The sequence below is a fragment of the Podarcis raffonei genome, chromosome 9 (assembly GCF_027172205.1).
Source record: "Podarcis raffonei isolate rPodRaf1 chromosome 9, rPodRaf1.pri, whole genome shotgun sequence".
In the NCBI taxonomy this organism is placed as follows: domain Eukaryota; kingdom Metazoa; phylum Chordata; class Lepidosauria; order Squamata; family Lacertidae; genus Podarcis; species Podarcis raffonei.
Window position 1 is genome coordinate 25,259,328 of NC_070610.1, and position 19,467 is coordinate 25,278,794.

The 19,467-nt window shown below is 41.4% G+C and overlaps 1 protein-coding gene across 1 annotated transcript; it reads left to right on the forward strand.

Annotated features, from left to right (window-relative positions):
* Positions 1–1,368: 1,368 nt before the first annotated feature.
* On the forward strand, positions 1,369–17,617 carry OCIAD1 (OCIA domain containing 1). The gene is made up of 8 exons (XM_053403657.1): positions 1,369–1,570; positions 3,262–3,346; positions 4,988–5,041; positions 6,098–6,145; positions 8,184–8,310; positions 14,102–14,310; positions 15,599–15,751; positions 17,451–17,617. The coding sequence occupies exons 1-8, from the start codon at positions 1,508–1,510 to the stop codon at positions 17,486–17,488; spliced, it is 777 nt and encodes a 258-aa protein (XP_053259632.1). The 5' UTR covers positions 1,369–1,507; the 3' UTR covers positions 17,489–17,617.
* The last annotated feature ends 1,850 nt before the right edge of the window (positions 17,618–19,467 follow it).

Consider the following 19,467-nt stretch of genomic DNA (forward strand, 5'->3'; position numbering starts at 1 on the left):
GCAGCTCTACCAAGTCAAAATGTTACTCAAGTCAGCCCTGACTGGAGCACTCTCCGAGATAACTGTGTGTAGGACTGCAACCTCAAAACTCTCTTAAATCATTTTTTTCTCTTTTGCTTCAAGCTCAAACTAAACACGTATGAGAAATATTCGGTGGTTCCCCCCCACCCCTCTGGGCCATACTTTCAGAATAAAAAATTGCTCGCAATGCCCTGATTTTTTTTACTCGTTTTTATTGGGTTTTTGTGTCTGTCACAATGCAAACGGGTACATCCATTGCCTCCACTTTCATTTCGTAGCATTTCTCACAGTTCGTTGACGGACCGATTTCCAAATACATTGGAAAGCAAACGGACAACACAGCTATTTTATAACACGATTGTGGGGCATCCGGCAAATGTAGAACCGTGCAGCTTATACAAAAATAGTAGGAATGATTCCCACAACATCCATATTTTGCACAGAAACAAGTATTTCAATACTATACTACACTACACTCAAATGTCTCGGTTGTTCTAGGATCCTCTCCTGCTGCCGCACCCTTTGGGAGCCACGGTGTTTTGTTTTGAATTGGGTTTTATAAACAAGAATAACAAGCATGCCAAGTTTTCTCATGTCATTTGTATATCACAAAAATAGCATAATAAATGTGGGAAAATATCTACAACATATTAAAGTATCCGCTGCCTGTCTTTCGGAGCCACGGTGTTTGGTTTTGTTAATTGGGTTTTATAAACAAGAATAACGTTATACATAAGACAAACAAACATAAATCATAGCCTTATTGAAAATTACACTTATTAACATTGTTAGGTGACTTCCTCGCTTCCCCTTGGTTGAATTTCACTGCATATCCTTTTAACGGTTTTCCAAATCACAATTCTTAAACAATGACTTTCTTAGATCTTCACATTATGAAATTAAACATATTAATTCACCCCTTAACATAAATAAAATCCTAAGCCAATGTTTGTTTGTTTATAATGTTGTAAAACCAATAAAAAATTTTTTTGGGAAAAAGAAAATAACGTTATACAAATAAGCATGCCAGGTTTTCTCATGTCATTTGTATATCACAAAATAGCATAATAAATGTGGGGAAATATTTACAACGTATTCACGTATCCGCTGCCTGTCTTCTCCCCCATTTCCCTCAGGGTTCCGTTCCCGCGGCCAGCGCCGCCTTCCTACCGGCGGAGGGGGCAGGAAAGGTTTCGCGGCCCCGGGGTTCCGGAAGGGAAGCGAGACCTCTATTCCCTAGGGCCGCCCTCGGAGGCTGCGTCTTCTCCCGCCTCCTCCGACCCCCGTTCCGCCGGCTTCCGGGTTTCCCTTCTAGGCGTCATGTCGTCTATGGGAACGGGCGCCCTCGATGCCCTTCCGGTGGGTGGAAACCGCGCTTCCGGTTTCTGCGCGCTCCCCTCACGCTCCCTTGTTTCTCGGTCAATAGGAAGTCGCCGTTTCGTTTGCCGCCGCCGCCGCGCTCCTGACAGGCCCCTTCCCACCCCACATGGAGCCCCCCGGGCAAGTCCGCGGTGGGGCCCACAGACCCGACCCCGGAGGCCCTCGCCAGGTACGCTCTGCCGCTTCATGCCCTTCTGGCCTAGAGTCGCCATCTTTCAAAAAACGTCACTTTCTGGACGCCCGCAAAGGGGTCTTGCTTTGCATACCAGCCCTAGCAATGAAATAAAATGCAGTGTAAGAAAACCACCACAAATGTTGAGCTTTGTCTTTTTTTTTTGGAAACCTAGCCCCAAGGTTGCCATATTCTTGCAAGAAGTTGTCAAGTTTTTTTTAGTTTTTTTTAGGAAGACCCCAAAATTCAGAAGTGGAAGAAGAATATTTACATGCACCAACCCCTAGCAATAAAATAATTTTTATTTTATTTTGAGAAACATAGCCCTTTTGCCTAGGATTGCCATATTCCTGATGCCTGCAAAGTGGTCAAGCTTTATTTGCACCAACCCTAGCAATAAAATAAAATACAATGCAAGGAAACCGCCACAATTGTTAAGCTTTTTTGCCTAGGGTTGCCATATTCCCGATGTCCGCAAAGTTGCTGAGCATCTTTTTAGGAAGACCCCAAAATTCAGAATCAGAAGAATCATTATTTGCACTAGCCCGTAGCCCTAGCAGTAAAATAAAATACAGTGTAAGGAAACCACCACAATTGTTGAGCTTTAGGGTTGCCATATTCCTGATACCTGCAAAGTCGTCAAGATTTTTTTTTTTTTTGAGGACCCCAAAATTCAGAATCAGAAGAAGAGTCTTTACTTGCACACCAGCCCCCAGCCCTAGCAGTAAAATAAAATACAATGTGCTGAAGATAGAGGAGATTTGCATCAATAATCTAGTAATAGATCTTATTCTGATTGCTCAACGTCACTCAGTGGGTTTCATGGCTAAGTAGTGATCTGAACCCTAGTCTAACACTTAACTGTTCACCATGTTGACTTTTCTCTGCATAAAAGATGTAAAATGTTTCCAATCCTTATTGGAGAGCATTTTATTGTTACAAACTTTGTACAAGTGTTATTAGGGCTGGTGTTTATATGACTGTAGGCATGCATATCAACTCTTAGAACAGTTCTCATAACGTATATAAATCAGTGTTCAAAACATCTATAGGACCATGGTCCAGAGTTATGTCAAACCAGATGTCATACTCGTTTTCTTGGGGCATTAGGCCCTATGTTATATTACAAGCTGCTTTGAGACTCTACCATTTTAAAGCTGCCTTTTACTATACAGCACAAACTGCACCTCAAATACTAATAATTCTGTTACAGTTCACTTCATGAGATGCACTTTATCTCATGTTATCCAGAGTTACAGATATGCATATATACACACATATATACAGTTGTAATCGAAATTATTCAACCCTGATTGCAAATCAGGTTTATTATAAAAATTTATAGACTTTCAGCTGTTTGCAATGAGCAAATAAAAAAGAAGCAGCAATTGAAATAGATCAGCACAACATTGGTAGGTGTATATATTTGGGTACATAGGTAATACATATGCAAGTGTGTCTAAAAGAACAACAATGCAAGAGTGAACAGGAAATGTTAGACTCTTGTGCTCCAGTCACCTATTGTGGGTAAACAAAGGGATATTCTCACTTGGTTTTCATTTTTCTAAAATAATGTTTATTGTGGACACTTGGTTAAAATGGTAGTAAATACTTGTATTTACCATTTGTCAGTATTGCTAGTGTATGTCACACACTGAACCTTTATGTTTGGTATTTTTCCATTAAAGGGCCAGTTTAGCCATTCCTATGTACCCACAGAGGAGGAAAAGAGAGTCTTCGAAGAATGCAATACTGAGAGCCTCTGGTACAGATGTAAGTGAAATGCTCCAATAAGTAATCTTTACTTTTTCATGTCTGTTGTTTTGCCAAACAGTGTGTCAAATAATGACTGTCCAAATCTGGAAATAAAAAGTATAATTCATGCTATTTACTAAGTCGTGTGTGAGAAACTTCAAACAGCTCTCCAAACACATTCATTAATATTTAAAAGCTACTCTTTAATGAGCCACAAATTCCTAGAAAAATGACATAACACAACGTGTAAATAGCCAAAGCCACTTGGGTGAATAAAGTCTGATAGATATGCCCGGGAATCACTTGTGCTCAGTATCTCGAGAGGACATTGGGACAGAATTCTCCAGGTAATATCAATATTTTATTCTCTGTGGCATCCTTATTTGTTATTTGTTCACACCTTATTTGTAGGTCTTACAGTGGTACTTTGAAAGTCGGAACGGAATCTGTTCTGGATGTCCGTTTGACTTCCAAATGTTTGGAAATGAAGGCGCATCTTCCCATTGGCTGCAGGAAGCTCCAAAGAACGTTCGCAAACCGGAATGTTTGCATGTTTCACATGTCCGGGTTTGCAGTGTTCGAGAGCCAAAATGTTCGACTTGCAAGGCATTCGGGATCCAAGATACGACTGTACTTGTATCCCACGTTTTTAAAAAGAAGTTGAATACAAAATAGGGTTACTCAGTTTATCCTTAAAATAACTCTTAAGAGAGAAAGAGAGAGTGACTAACCTAAAGTCATCTAGTATGCTTCCTGGCTGGGGAGGAATTTGAACTCTGGTTTCTTACGTCCAGTATTCTGTCCATTACTGAGTATGCTGGGATAGTGCCACTGTAGCAATGTTGCTGCCCAGTTGCTTTACTGTCTCTAGCAACTGTGACTTGCCATTGCAGTTGTGCTGGTGTTCATACTGGTGGATAGGGTACTAATTCCTGCAACCCCGAACAAGGATAATATTCAGTTTACATTTCTCAATAAATCTTCGATGCTGTGAAAGCTAATAAAAAAAACAAATACTGAGATCTAGATGCGATAGTTCTTTGGCAGGAAGGAATCATTTTACATTTATCTCTTGCAGCTCTTCTTAACTGAAAGCAAACAAATCGGAGGGTTTCTAAAGTATGCCTTAGGCTGTATGCTGCTTATATTTATTCTAAAAAGTATGATGCCAGCATATTTGAGGGGTTCCATGTTTCCTAATACAGCTGTACCTTGGTTCTTGAACTGAATCCATTCCGGAAGTCTGTTCGACATTCAAAAACCAAGGCATGGCTTCCGATTGGCTGCAAGAGTTTCCTGCACTCAATTGGAAGCTGCAGTAGCTTCTGAAAAATGTTTGCACACCAGAACACTCAGTTCCAGGTTTGCGGCATTCGGGGCCAAAACGTTCAAGTCACAAGGTACGACTGTAAACACGTTTGTTCTGAGCTGCACTTTCTCTTAAAATGAAACAAAACCCAAAGCTTTTTTTTCTGGCAGTGTGTACTTTAGAAAGGATTCTGTGCTGTACAAATCATAAGCATGTCTGCTGAGAAGGAAGTCCTACTGCACTCAAAGGGAATTTCTCCCTAATTTGCTTACAATTTGTTTTTGATCTGGAAAATATATTCAATTCTATTCTCCATATAAATACATATTTTCTCCTATTCCTACTCACAGCGCTGCCTTTTTCTGCTGTTGGCATGCTTGTCACCCAAATACTAATTAAAAAAGGTAAGTTTCAAGCACCTTTGACTGAATATGGATGTTTGCTATTTGGAAATATTTTTCATATATAATATATATGAATTAATTATAGAAAAAGATTAGTCATATGTTTCGGGGGGGGGGAGTTATTGAATGTAGCCTACCGTACAAAGGAAAGAGTTGCATCCATTACTTGACCCACTTTGGCCCCTGACTGCGCCCACCCTTGGCCTGTGGTCCCCAAATGGTTTCCCATGACAGAATGTGGCTCCCAAGCTGAAAAAGTATTATCTAACCCTGGATTAACAACATGTGCTTATGGAGCCACTGTTTGAAAACACAGACCATACATTGACAACTGCAAAATAATAGACTTGTAAGGGGAAACTTGAGCTACTCAGTTTTCTTCAGAAGTAGTCAACAGAGATAGTTCCAAAGAAAGACTTGGGCATTTATGGAAGACTATAATTTATACCATGGTTCAGGATTTTATAGTTTTTAAAGAAGGAAATGCTTAAAAAAAAGAGAGATCTGTTACTTTATGCTTTGATTTAGTATGTAGAATATTTCAAGTCACCTGCAACATGTAGCTCATTTGGGCTATGATATACCTGAATACTATTAAAAACTGTTGTCCTGATTCAGTATTGCACATTCCTTTGCATACACGGATCTTCTGCTTTTGTGGAAATGAATGGAGCCATCTACATATCTGGCTCCTTCCTTATATTAAAAGCTGGCGAAGAATGGAATTGTGTGTGTGTGTGTGTGTGTGTGTACACACACACACACAAGCACACACACTCTTTCACTCTCTCTCCATGTTATTTAACTGGAGTCTCCCAACTTCTTTAATCAAAGCATTTAAATGTAATATTAGAAAACTATTCAAGCTGACACACAACAGCTTTCCAGTGGTCTTCACTGTTCCCTTCAGGTCACATGTATAGTTGGAAAAAAACTTAAACCAATCCCTGAAACCCCAAGTGCCTTGTGTCGATTCATGGTTACGCATTTATCAGCTCAGGTTTCAGTTCATATTTTTGTATGGTTACTGCTCCTTACATTTTTTTTTATTTGTAGGAATTCTTACAACACATTCAAAGTTTGGCTCTCTACCAAAAGTTTTATGTAAGTATTAACCCTCCACTACTTTGTATCTGTAGTTAAAGGCTCATAGCTGGAAAAACAGACAGGACTGCTGCATATTTAATAGTTTTATGGACGAGAGGCTTTTAGCAGGGATACCTGTCAAGACTGAAATTCCCTTTTCTGCACAACCATTAAAGATGCACGAGTCCTGTTTTCCTTTTACCTGACCATCCTGCTCACAACTGAGATTTCGGTTCGCCACCATATTTCATGAAAAAGGCTCTGTGCCTTTCAGAGCTGTGCGATGGACATGGTGAGAGGAAGTCTTGGGCATCTTGAAATGATGCTTTGAGTCCTGGCAAAGCAAGGTTTCCTTGCCCCCAAAAAGTTTTTTAGAGAGCCACTAAGTGAAGGTCTCTAAATCTATTGTCGTTAATGTGTAACAACTGTGCACATATTGCAGGAAATATTTATTTTGCGGGAATTGAAGCTTTCACTGGAGACGAAAGTAGAGACAAGTAGCATGTGGTTTTGGAAAGTACCTCGGGTTACATACGCTTCAGGTTACATACGCTTCAGGTTACAGACTCCACTAACCCAGAAATAGTACCTCGGGTTAAGAACTTTGCTTCAGGATGAGAACAGAAATCGTGCTCCTGTGGCGCGGCGGCCGCAGGAGGCCCCATTAGCTAAAGTGGTGCTTCAGGTTAAGAACAGTTTCAGGTTAAGAACGGACCTCCGGGACAAATTTAAGTTCTTAACCCGAGGTACCACTGTAAAGGAAAGCACACCTCTTGCAAAGATACAGATCCAAACAAACAAATTAGTGATGGAGTTGGAGCAGGTTTTGCTTCAAAGGAAACCTATGGCACATTCTTATCCATCTCTACTCAGAAGTAACCCTCACTGAGTTTTGTGGTCACCAAATTCAGTGGCAGAAACTACCATATTTTTTGCTCTATAAGACTCACTTTTTCCCTCCTAAAAAGTAAGGGGAAATGTGTGTGCGTCTTATGGAGCGAATGCAGGCTGCGCAGCTATCACTGCGCAGCGATCCCTCTTGCTGTTCTGGCTTCTGAGATTCAGAATATTTTTTTTCTTGTTTTCCTCCTCCCAAAACTAGGTGCATCTTGTGGTCTGATGTGTCTTATAGAGCGAAAAATATGGTATTTATAGGTTTACAGCCCTGGTTTTATAATAGCTCCTCAGAAGTAATTGTCACCCTGCTGCAGGGTGGATTTGATGCAAATCATTTTTTTACAAAAAGGCTCATTCTTGCTGGTATAATCTTATTGTTTACAACCAGATGAAGGTTTCATTTGTGGAATAATAAATTCTCAGAGTAGTTTTTACACTTATATCAAATACTACTGATTTGGTTATACTATTAGAAATACATAGACAGATAATTATGAAATTATTGTGAGCTTTAATAAGTGAACTGTTTATATTTGGACAACTTTTCTGCAGTATTTTATTGGAAAGAGAAGAATAATCATTCCCTTAATAACAATTTAAACAATTTATTTAACTAAAACAACATTATAGCATATGTTTCCTTATTTCCTGATGAATAGCCTTTGGACTATAATGTAACTTAAATAGTAAACTAACTTTAGAAAGATTTTTCCTCCAAAAGCATTTTATTTTAAAAATCCATTTTAAATTAAAAAAACCTGATGATGATTATTATTTTTAAAAAATTAAATAGATTTTTATCCACCCTGCCCTGCTGGCCAGCAGTTGAAAAATACTGAGTATTTGATAATAAGAAATTGACAGCTTCCCCTGTTCTTTTTAAATCGACATCTCCTCATTTTTCTCAGTTTCTGCCTGATGTAATTTGGTGATGACTTTCTTACCCTGACCACTTCGTAAGGCCTTTGTTTTGATGCCATGGAAACACAAGAGATAAAAACTGTAGACTTAAGAACTTTCTTTTTTTAGTACTAAGCTGAAGCTTTGTTTGGCTTTGCGTATGTTTTTATATATTTTATATTTAAATATACCTGTATTTTTCTTAAAGTGACAGAGCATCAGATGTCTTAAATCAGTCTCTGGTTTTCTTTATAATAAGTTGCTGGCTTTTGTGGCTACATTGGTGGAAAGTTTTCTTATATGAAGGCATGCCAAGAGAAGCTTAAAAGGCTAGAGAATTCACCACTGGGAGAAGCTCTGAGGAAAAATAAACCTATTCAACCTGAGTAAGTAATTTTTATTTGCTCAAAATTCTGAATTTCTGGAAAGTAAGTTCACTTTAAATATTAAAACCTGAAGCACTCATGAGCACTGGTGTTCCTTTCCCCCCTCCAGCAACACACAGAGAAAAGGAAAGTAGAACTTGTTTGAGCACGAACCAGCCAAAGTTAAGCACTTCAGACGTCTAATGATTTTAAAGGGGAGTTGTGTTAAGGAAGTCCCTAACTCTCTCGTTGAAATTCAGATTGCTTCAAGTTAGGTTGCTCATTCTGCTTATGTTTTATCAAGAGAAAGGGAAGGGGGAAAGTTGTGGTCAGATTGCTTTTGCTTGTATTACCGTATTGGCCTGAATATAAGCCTCATTCCCCCCCCAAATTCCGACCATGAAAAGTTAAAGTGCGGCTTATATTCGTGACCTTATGGTATGCAGCCAGGGGTGTGAGACAAACAGTGCCAGGAGTGCAGCAAATAGTCCCCTGTCCTCTCCCCCAAGGCCGGGAAGGGAGAGAGCAGGAAGGGGAAAGGCCCCCGGCAACGTAACGCGACCCCCCCCCCCAAGTATGCAGCCAGGAGCAGCGAGGAATGGAGTGGCTTATATTAGGGTATTTTTTCTTTTTCTCTACCCCCCCCCCCATTTTAAAGGTGCTGCTTACCGTATTTTTCGCTCCATAAGATGCACCTGACCATAAGACGCACCTAGTTTTTAGAGGGGGGAATGCAAGAGAAAAAAATTCTTTAAAGGGAGCGCTGAGCAGAGCCTGTATGCATCCTAGGCTCTGCTCAGCTCTCCCTTCACAAGCCGTTCCACTGACGGGTTGCCCTTCTCCCTCCTCTGGGAACAGCCCCCAAGAGCTGCACACATGCTCCGCGTGCCTCTTTAAAGAGAGCGTGGCTTTTGCTGGCTTTTGCGGGAGGTGGGGGAAGGGACAGAGTGTGGCTAAGTCAGAAGCTAGAACAGCAAGAGGGAGCACAGAGCTCCCTCTCGCTGTCCTGGCTTCTGGGATAGCTGCACAGCCTGCATTTGCTCCATAAGACACACATACATTTCCCCTTACTTTTTAGGAGGGAAAAAGTGCATCTTATAGAGCGAAAAATACGGTGTATTCCGTCCAATACGGTATTTCTTTTAAAATCTGCACTTTTCAGTGAAACTTAAGTTCGTCCTGCAAAAGCTTTTTTTTAAGCCTCCTCCCGCTTCTCTTTAAGACTCTGATCTTGAAGGGAGGAGGCTTTGCAAGCCTCTTCTCTGCCTTCAATGTCAGAGCTTGCATGGTTCACCTGCAAGCATCAGCAATGCCTGCTTGTCAAAGTGTGAGCTGCTTGAAATGACACTTTTGAAAAGTGCAGCTGAAATGAGATTGGGGGCTCACTTAAAGTGCTTCTCCCCAGTGCGGCTTCTCCTGGGGCAGGTAACAGCAGAGCAGTAGGGAAGAGAGCCAGCATCGTTAAGAGCGGTAGACTCGTAATCTGGTGAACTGGGTTCGCATCTCCGCTCCTCCACATGCAGCTGCTGGGTGACCCTGGGCTAGTCACACTTCTCTGAAGTCTCTTAGCTCCACTCGCCTCACAGAGTGTTTGTTGTGGGGGAGGAAGGGAAAGGAGAATGTGAGCCGCTTTGAGACTCCTTCGGGTAGTGATAAAGCGGGATATCAAATCCAAATTCCTCCTCCTCTTCTCTCTAGCTCTTCTGCTGCCACTTGCAAGAGAAGGCTTTAATCTCTGCTTATCAGCCGATGAGCAAAGTTTTAAGTCCCGCTACATTGGCTGTGCGATCCTGTTCCCTGCTAGGAACAGGACACACAGCCAGTGCAGGATTAAACCCTGTCCTGCTGCCCATCAGCTGACATTGCTGGCTTCAGTGCTTGATTCTCCTCTGCCCTCAATACCTGGAATGTCTTGCAAGCATAATATGGAGGGAAATAAGTATAGGAGGAAGGAAGTATGATAGACTTCCAGATGTTATATGCAGTGGTGTAGCATTTGAGGGAGAGGCAGTTGCCCCTGTGCAAAGTTGCAAGGGGCACAACATTCCAACACCAGGTGCTGCCTCAGTACAGCTATGTGCTTCATGCTAACCAGGATGTGACCTCTCCAGACAACAGAACAACTCTTCTTTTCTTTGTGGCTGGGATCTGCTGGGTGAGGTGGACACTGCTAGGCAGTTGAATGTGCATGCGTACTCTGTTTCCCTCCCTCCGTGCAGCCCCAGTCTCTGGCAACCCTCGCTACGCCACTGGTTATATGCACTTGAATTTTTGTAGCTTCATTTGTGTGGCGTTGTTGTTTTAATATTTAATGTATTTACCACGTCAGTGTTCCTTTTTACTGCTTAAACGTAAAGGGACCCCTGACCATTAGGTCCAGTCGTGACCGACTCTGGGGTTGCGGCGCTCATCTCGCTTTATTGGCAACGGGAGCTCACCCGGTAGCGGGGATTCAAACTGCCGACCTTCTGATCGGCAAATCCTAGGCTCTGTGGTTTAACCCACAGTGCCACCCGCGTCCCTTTTACTGCATAGCCTGCTGCTTTTCCTGTGCTTTGCCCCTGCCTATGTTGGCAAAAGATAAAAGACATGTGGGCTGGGCCCACAATGTACACATTGGAATCAATAAGACTTCTTGCACTCAGGGAACACCTTTGGATTGGATTTGTCACCTAATGCGCCCATATGCATCTGCCTGCATGCTGCAGAGGCTTCTAAGGTGCGTTGTAAAGCATAACATCACTGCAGGATCTGCAGGATGAGGGGATTCATTGTCTTGGTTGTGATAGGGTGCCATTCAGGATTGTGAGCTTTCATTGTTGCTCTGGGTGGACTGAAACTGCATCTTAGAATGCACTTAGTACATCCTTGTGGCTTAGTACATCCTTGTGTCCAATTGCCACAGCAATTGTGGACACCATTGTTCACAGAAGCTTGTCTGCCACTACCTATTTCTCTCTTGGAAGAATTCCTGATTAGCTCCCAAGGAACGCTGTGAAACTCAGTTTGGAAACTTAGCATATCATTAAGCAAGATAAAAGGTAGAAGAAGTGCTGCTGGAAACAGGAAGGATTAAGAGATCCATAGAAATGGAGTATGTTTGGTGAAAAATGACTCAGAGTTAACACTGAGTACAAACTTTATGGTCCCCCAGGGTAAGAAGAGGTGGAAGGGACACAGTTGAGGCTCTGAGAGAAGAGATTTTGAGTTCCCAGTTTGGACCATATATTTACATTATTATTAGATCATCCCCCTGAAGAAGTATAAGTTTAATTTGGTAAGTCATTTTCCTTTCTGAAGGAAGAATGAGGAACAAAGCTGGTTTGCAGTTCATTTTGGAATATGCTTAGCCAAGGCTGTGTGCATTCTGTACTTAAATGTTTCAAGTAAACCCAAATACTACATTTATAAAATTTGTATCCTGCAGCCTGTATGCACACGCCTTGTTTATTTCAAATAAATCTACTTCTTGTGGGCAATGGCTGATGCAGATCACTGTAGCCATCCATGCCTGCTTACAGCTGGGTAGTTCTGTTGAGTAACACCTTCCCTCCAAGCCAGGCATAGGCAAATTCGGCCCTCCAGATGTTTTGGGACTACAACTCCCATCATCCCTAGCTAACAGGACCAGTGGCCAGGGATGATGGGAACTGTAGTTTCAAAACATCTGGAGGGCCGAGTTTGCCTATGCCTGCTCCAAGCCTTTGAGATCTTGTCAGGTATTGTCCATATTTTTCCCCATCCTATATTTCTGTAAATAACAGCTGGAAACTCACTTTGTTGGAAATAAATGCAGAGATTCCCCTAGAATTGCTTGTCCAGTGTAATCTAGAAATGCATGCAGTTCAGCACTTGGCCAGGCATGGTCAAATAAAGTAGTCCTTATATTTCCTGTTGTTAGACATATAGAATTTGCAGAACGGATTAAAAAATGATCTGGTATCCAGTAGAGAAAATTTAAGAGTGTTCATTAACACAAGACACGGAACTGTGTGTAAGTGTTAATCTAATACTGTGTTTTGTATGCAAATTTTTTGCCAAGGCCTTACAAATTCATGTAATAAAACTTAAAGGGGGAATGGGAAATGATATATCATGTAAAGGTCGGGGAGTAGAAATGTAAACCACTATTATTAGCAGTATTTCTGTTATTACTATTTTAATGTGTGGGATGGCTGCTTGCTAAACACAGTAAATCAAACTGAGACTGATATTGTGATTTTTGCGGCAGCAGTGTGGAAAAAAAGGCCCTCTGCTGTGTGTGCTGAGCTGATGGACCCACATTAACCTTTCATTAGTATGGACAGTGGATGTCCTGTTTTGCAGTCAACATGCAACTTGGGGGCCAGAGCCCACATTGTTTGTTTTCTGTGATGGTATTTGCTTCTCTATTAAGTGATCTCCCTCTGGCCTGCTAACATTTAGAAGCACTTAGTTGCTACGTGTAGGGATGCGGGTGGCGCTGTGGGTTAAACCACAGAGCCTAGGACTTGCCGATCAGAAGGTTGGCGGTTCGAATCCCCGCGACGGGGTGAGCTCCTGTTGTTCGGTCCCTGCTCCTGCCCATCTAGCAGTTTGAAAGCACATCAAAGTGCAAGTAGATAAATAGGTACCACTCCGGCGGGAAGGTAAACGGCGTTTCCGTGCGCTGCTCTGGTTTGCCAGAAGCGGCTTAGTCTTGCTGGCCACATGACCCGGAAGCTGTGCGCCGGCTCCCTGGGCCTGTAAAGCGAGATGAGCGCCGCAACCCCGGAGTCGGTCACAACTGGACCTAATGGTCAGGGGTCCCTTTACCTTTACCTAGTTGCTGCGCGTATGCCTCCGCCATGAGTCTCTGCATCTCCAGGAAGCCACATGGAACCTGAAACGTGGTATGTGAAGCAAGACCAGCATGGTGTGGATCTCTACAGTGTAGAAGCTTCTGAACTGTATGGGCCACAAAAAGGCATGTGTGAGATTGTGAGCTCTGAATAAATCAGGCAAATCTTAGTGGAGGTCTCGGTGATTACGGCAGTGCTAAAAATTCAGTTAAATCAAGGGTAGGAATCTACCAGCCATGGGGCTGATCATTGCCTGTTTGACCCGCAAGACTATTTTTCAAAACGACACCTTGCCTGTCAATTAGGTGATGTCACTTGATGGGTGGAGGTTCAGTCCTGCTTGGTTACTATCTCCTCCCACCCTTGCGCGATCTCACCTGATTGACAAATGTGTGGTCCTGTTCACCTGTCAGTGTTGGCCTGCAGAGGTTGGAAGAGATGAAGATATGGCCTATACTGTGTGAAAACGATTCTCCGTCCCTGTGTTAAACTAAATGAATCCTATGTACCACGTTAATTTAAAATCATCTACTTAATGGCTGTTAAAAGGAGAAGAGCAGAGAGCCTTGGGTTAAGGCAGGAAATTAATGTGGGATTTTAAATATTTTTCCAAAGAAGAATTTGTCCTTGTAATAAATGTAGAATCTACAGAACGATAATTTTTATTTTTGAGTCCCAATGTTAAATAAAGATTTCCACCTGCTATAACAATGACGTGAACCCCTCTGCTCCCCTAATTCTAGGCTCTTCTCCTGTTTCCCTTCCCTTCTTCCTTTGCTACTGGTTAGTTTATCCTAATAATAGTTTGCCCCAACTATAATAGATTTTTTATGATGATTCTGGATGGGGTGAGAGGAACCAACGATATCATAGCATGTGTGTATGTATGTGTATATGTATATGTGTGTATTGTATATATATATATATATATATGTATATTGAAAAAAGAACTAAAGTGCAGTTATTTTGAAAAACTGTCTTTGTCTCTCCAGGTATTACTCTAAAAAACCAGAAGCTTCAGATGTGCCTTTACCTTTTGAAAGTACTCCAACAGCAGCAGCAGCACCACAAGCACATACTTCCAAATACCATGTTGATAATTACGGAGCGACAGACTTTCCCTCTAGTGATGATCCAGTCCCATTTAGTTCTACCATGAATGAATCTTCTCCTTCTGGAATAACAGATGGTTTCCCTCAAGGTAGTGTTTGTCTTGAGCTCTATTAATACAGTGAGCTGTTCTCTAATCAAAAATGTGGAATGGATTCGGTGTATTTCAGACTTATAGATGTGAACGTTCCAGTTCTTTTTAAAGGCTGGAGCCTAATGTTACACTGGCAATCATGTTTCCTGAAAACATGCCTGCCATTGAGAATACTGGTCATTGGGGGGGGGGGGGAGAAGATTTCATAGAATTGTAGAGTTGGAAGGGACCCTGAGGATCTGGTAGCCTCTGCAGTGCAGGAATCAAACTTTACCCATTTAAATTTTGAGAATAGATTAAGACTGTTTTGGCCCCAAGATCTCTAATTTGTCCCTTTAGCAGATAAAACTGCAGAAGTGATGAAGTGCCAGCGATCCCGAGGGAAAACTTCAGAGGGAACGAGCTACTAGATGCATTTGTTTTTTGCTCCTATACCCAATGACAACTTGATTTGCTACAAGCCTCCACCAGAGTTTCCTCTGGCTTCACTATTTTAAATTTCCCTCCGCTCTCTATGCAACAGCTGCTTTACAAAGCAGGAGAGCACCTTTTGTAGATAACCTGTCGCCAGGCAGAGTTGGAAAAAGGGCGCTCTTTGGAAAAATGTGCCAGCATGAGCTGCTTGGCCTTGTGAGCGCTTTCAGTTTCAATCCATGCTTTTAACACACAGCTCTGTAGCTTTTGGGTGGGGCAGGCACGCATACAGTGGTTGGGTATAGATGATATACAGTGGTACCATGGGTTACATACGATTAAGATTACAGACTCCGCTAACCCAGAAATAGTACCTCGGGTTAAGAACTTTGCTTCAGGATGAGAACAGAAATTGTGCTCCGGCAGGGCGGCAGCAGCAGGAGGCCCCATTAGCTAAAGTGGTGCTTCAGGTTAAGAACAGTTTCCGGTTAAGAACGGACCTCCGGAACGAATTAAGTACTTAACCCGAGGTACCACTGTATTTGCATGTAATGCTAAGCCATAGTTGATGTAAGTTCAAGCTTATAAACCGACAACAACAAATAAGAGTACTTCATACAGCACTACATACAGCAATAGGCACTTCATCTAATTCATGGCTCATCTAACACAGTGCTTTGAGGATGACTTTTGACAATCCAAATGTGCACAAAACATAATGGTATGTAAAGTGCATCTAAAATTCTAAAACTGACTATTCCACAGTTAATGTCAGGAGGACTGCTTCAGATAAAAGCATTCCCTTAAAATAGACATTTCCATCTACATGTATTGTTTGTTATCCATTGATTTCTCCTCTTTTCCTTTTAAGAACCTGCTTTGTTTCTGGAAGAACGTCCAAAAAGAAAAGGAATCACGTATGATGAATTAAGGAGTCGCAATAGAGAGATGTATGAGGCAGGAATAACACAGAAGTCAGAATTTACATCGAAGTCTTCACAGGAAAAACCAATAAAGAGAGATGGTAAATTGTTAAATAACTTAAGTATTTGATGTTTAATCTTGCCTTTCCATTAGGGACTCCCAATATTCTAAGGAGTAAACAAGAAGCAGTGTTCTTTTTATTTTAATGTCCATCATTTTTCTTTGATAGGTGGTCACTTTTCAAGTAAGTTGACAAGTTTTTGCCCATGTATTTTTATTTGAAATCTCTGTAGCATATTGTCAGGGAACTGCCATCGGAGCCTAGAGTGGAGGTAAGGCTCCCTAACGATGCAGGAGAAGGGACCAGCAGGGAGAGAGAGCAAGCTTCCTTTGAGGAAGGAAATAGGAGGGACACCAGGAAGCAAGGGGAGACTGCGGAGGGAGGGCTCTGAGACTCTTCCACAGAGAGCAGCGGGGAGAGCCCAGGACCTCCGTTGGGCACGCCCACTCTGCGCAGGAGACTTCCGCGCAGAGAGGCTAGGCGGAGACTTGGGGTGAAAGAATTTTTATGCTGGAAGAAGTTCAGAAAACGCCCACTAACGGATTCTGCCAGTGACTGACACAGCCATGGAGAAAGGGCTGTCCAGCCAGGGAAAGGTTTAGCCAGGCAACGTTGCCTAGAGCTGCAGCACCCCTTACGCACAAGCAACCCCCAGTTCCCTTTACACATATAATTACTGCAACTCTCCAGTTTGTTTGTTGAATCAGTAGCCAAGGAAAATTTCATTTCTTCTGTTAGGAGAAAACTAGTTGAACATCAGCCTAGGGAACCTTTCTGTTGAAAGGAGTGAGCCGACAGGTCTCTTTCTGATCTGCGGGCCCTTAAGAAGCCAGAATAACATCTAGACCAGATGTTTGAACATAGCCAGGTTTTTTGGAAAAGCTTCTCAGGATTACTTTTTTAAAAAACTAACTAAAGCATGCAGAGTATAACTCTGAAGGATATGCCATTGTTTTTTCTGTTTACTATTCTACTGGAAGGAAACTGCCCTTGGCACCAACCTCCAGACTGTGTTTTTTTGGATAAAAAACAATACTGTACAGGGAAAGCTATGAAATGGAAGTGAAATTACCTTTCCTTTAGGAGAAAATGCATTATGCAAGAACAAGAGTTTATTCTCTCAGTGTACTTTGCTAGGTCAGTTTTTGAACATCCAGGCATTGTATTTTCATGCAGGAAAATAATAATATGAAACAATGCGTAAATTCAAAAGAAGTCACAATTGTTAATGTTATGGAAGGTGGAATTTTTAGTCTGATATGGTGGAAGGAAGTTGACTAGTGAATTGGCTGGGATTGATAAAACACTACCCCTTTCTCAGCTGCATTAGCTTATGTGGTCACCTTGACAGTGACAGTAGTCTTCTGTGTTGGCTTAGCTCAACCATGTAAATAAATGTTCTGACAGAAGTACATCTGCATCCTGTGATATACAGATAGCTACAGTACCATAATGGTGACATAGATGTTTTGTACTGACCATGCTGCCTTTAAAAATCTGAGAAAACCATAATTAAAGTAACTGTCCAGAATTGCTACTTGTACATTTCGTCTCACAATGGTGGCAGTGGAAATTTGCACTGTTTTGATCATCTTCAGTTGGCTTGAGCCAATTGTCAGGTCACATGATCTGCTGTCACATGGTTCTGTAGTGTTCTAAACATTTGTTAGTGCAGTAGACCTTGCTTCTCCTAATCTTCATTACAATGTTTCTCTTCTCCTGGCCTCTTCTTTTATAGTTAAAGTCAATAAATATGGAGATGCTTGGGAAGACTGAAAATCTTTACACCTTCTGAAGACATTTCTTCAACCAAAAATTTCAGCTTCATCAGTGTTGGTCCAATACCTGAATGTTTTTCTGTATTCTGAAATGCACTTGCTTTACAATAAAAATACTTGGGTCTTCCTTTTTGTTTTGGCAAACTATCAGACTGGATTATTAGTCTAAACATGTTTTGACCAAATAGTAACAAAAAGGAAGAAAGAAGGTGACTAACTGGAATTCACAGAAGCAATTATCTTGTGCCTATGGTCTACTTGGATTGTACTGCTGCTGAAATGGAAGAGAGAACCAAAATTATTTAAGTCTATCCCTCCTCACTTTAAAAGGGAATTCACTGCAGCTTTAACTTTTATTTCTTCCTTGCATGTTTCTAATTTACCTATTCAGGTGGTGAAACTAGAGCTGCAATCCAATTCCAGAAATGTTGATGGAGCATAAATTTACGTCTGTCATTAAACTTTGTGTATGTATACAAGTTACGTGTTCCTAAAGCCAGAAATCAAGCATCCTTCACCAAACCTGTGTCCTCCAGATGTTTTGTCTACAGATCTGGTCATGATAGCTAGGACTGATGGCATCATAGTTGTCTAAAACATCTGGAGCATCAGTCTGGAGAAGGCTGTCTTAGAAAAAGCATTATTCCTGTATGCGAGAGGCTTTATAAGCAGGGTTTATTAAACCCTTACATTTAAATATTGCAGTCCTGGTAAAAGCCATCAGCAAGTCTAGCATAAATATATTCATTCCCATTATATTCTATATCTGATTCAAACACAGTATCCATACAGGAGAGGAAGACCTTATAGTAGGCTAAATCATGTCCCTAAAGCTAAATGAATCAAAATTTACTTTTGAGAATATCAGGTCCAGAAATTAAGTAAAAGAGATTTTGAAATGTGTTGATGTTACATATTTATTTATTTTAAATACTTCTAGGCTGCCTTGCTGTCTCTTAGAACATGTTTTCAAGGCTGTAGTGATTTACAAAGGCTATGTGGAATGATGATGATTATATACCATGATCCCCCTTTTATCAGAGGCAATAAAAAAGGTAAAGGTAAAGGACCCCTGACAGTTAAGTCCAGTCGCAGACGACTCTGGGGTTGCGGCGTTCATCTTGCTTTACAGGCCAAGGGAGCCAGCGTTTGTCTGCAGACAGTTTTTCCGGGTCATGTGGCCACCATGAGTAAGCCGCTTCTGGTGCAACGGAACACCCAAACCAGAGCAGCACACGGAAATGATGTTTACCTTCCCGCCGGAGCCGAACCTATTTATCTACTTGCACTTTTTGGCATGCTTTCAGACTGCTGGGTTGGCAGGAACTATCAGAGGTAATATCCTCTCCTAAATCAGTGCATAGTTTACTAATAATATTATTTTCTAGTTTTCTCCACTATGAACAACTGTCAACTGAGCATATCTACACTGGATATGCAAAAGCAATCTCTTCATTTGCAGTCTTGCCCTAAGGATATTTATATTAGCAATATACTACAGTGGTACCTTGGTTCTCAAAACGCCTTGGTACTTGGTTGCCAAACATTGAAAACCCGGAAGTGAGTGTTCCGGTTTTCAAACGTTTTTCGGAAGCCGAACATCTGATGCAGCTATCAGCTATTGTTTCCAGGGTGCCTGCACCAATCAGAAGCTGTGGCTTGGTTTTTGAACATTTCAGAAGTCAAATGGACTTCCAGAATGGATTAAGTTTGATGCTTTTGTTTTTGCTATTTATGTTGCGTTTTTATTTTTGAGGCTTTTTCGGTTAATTTGTTTTTGTGACTGTGTGGAACCCAGTTCAGCTACTGATTGATTGTGTGACTGTGGAAATGGATAAAAGCCCCCCATCCAAACAATGACTATCATCAGTGCATGTAAGAATTTTTTTAAAAAATTTTTTTTATCATCTACAATACTGTCTTATTTATTTTATAGTACAGTACATTGATTATTGCTTTCATTTTATGGATCAATGG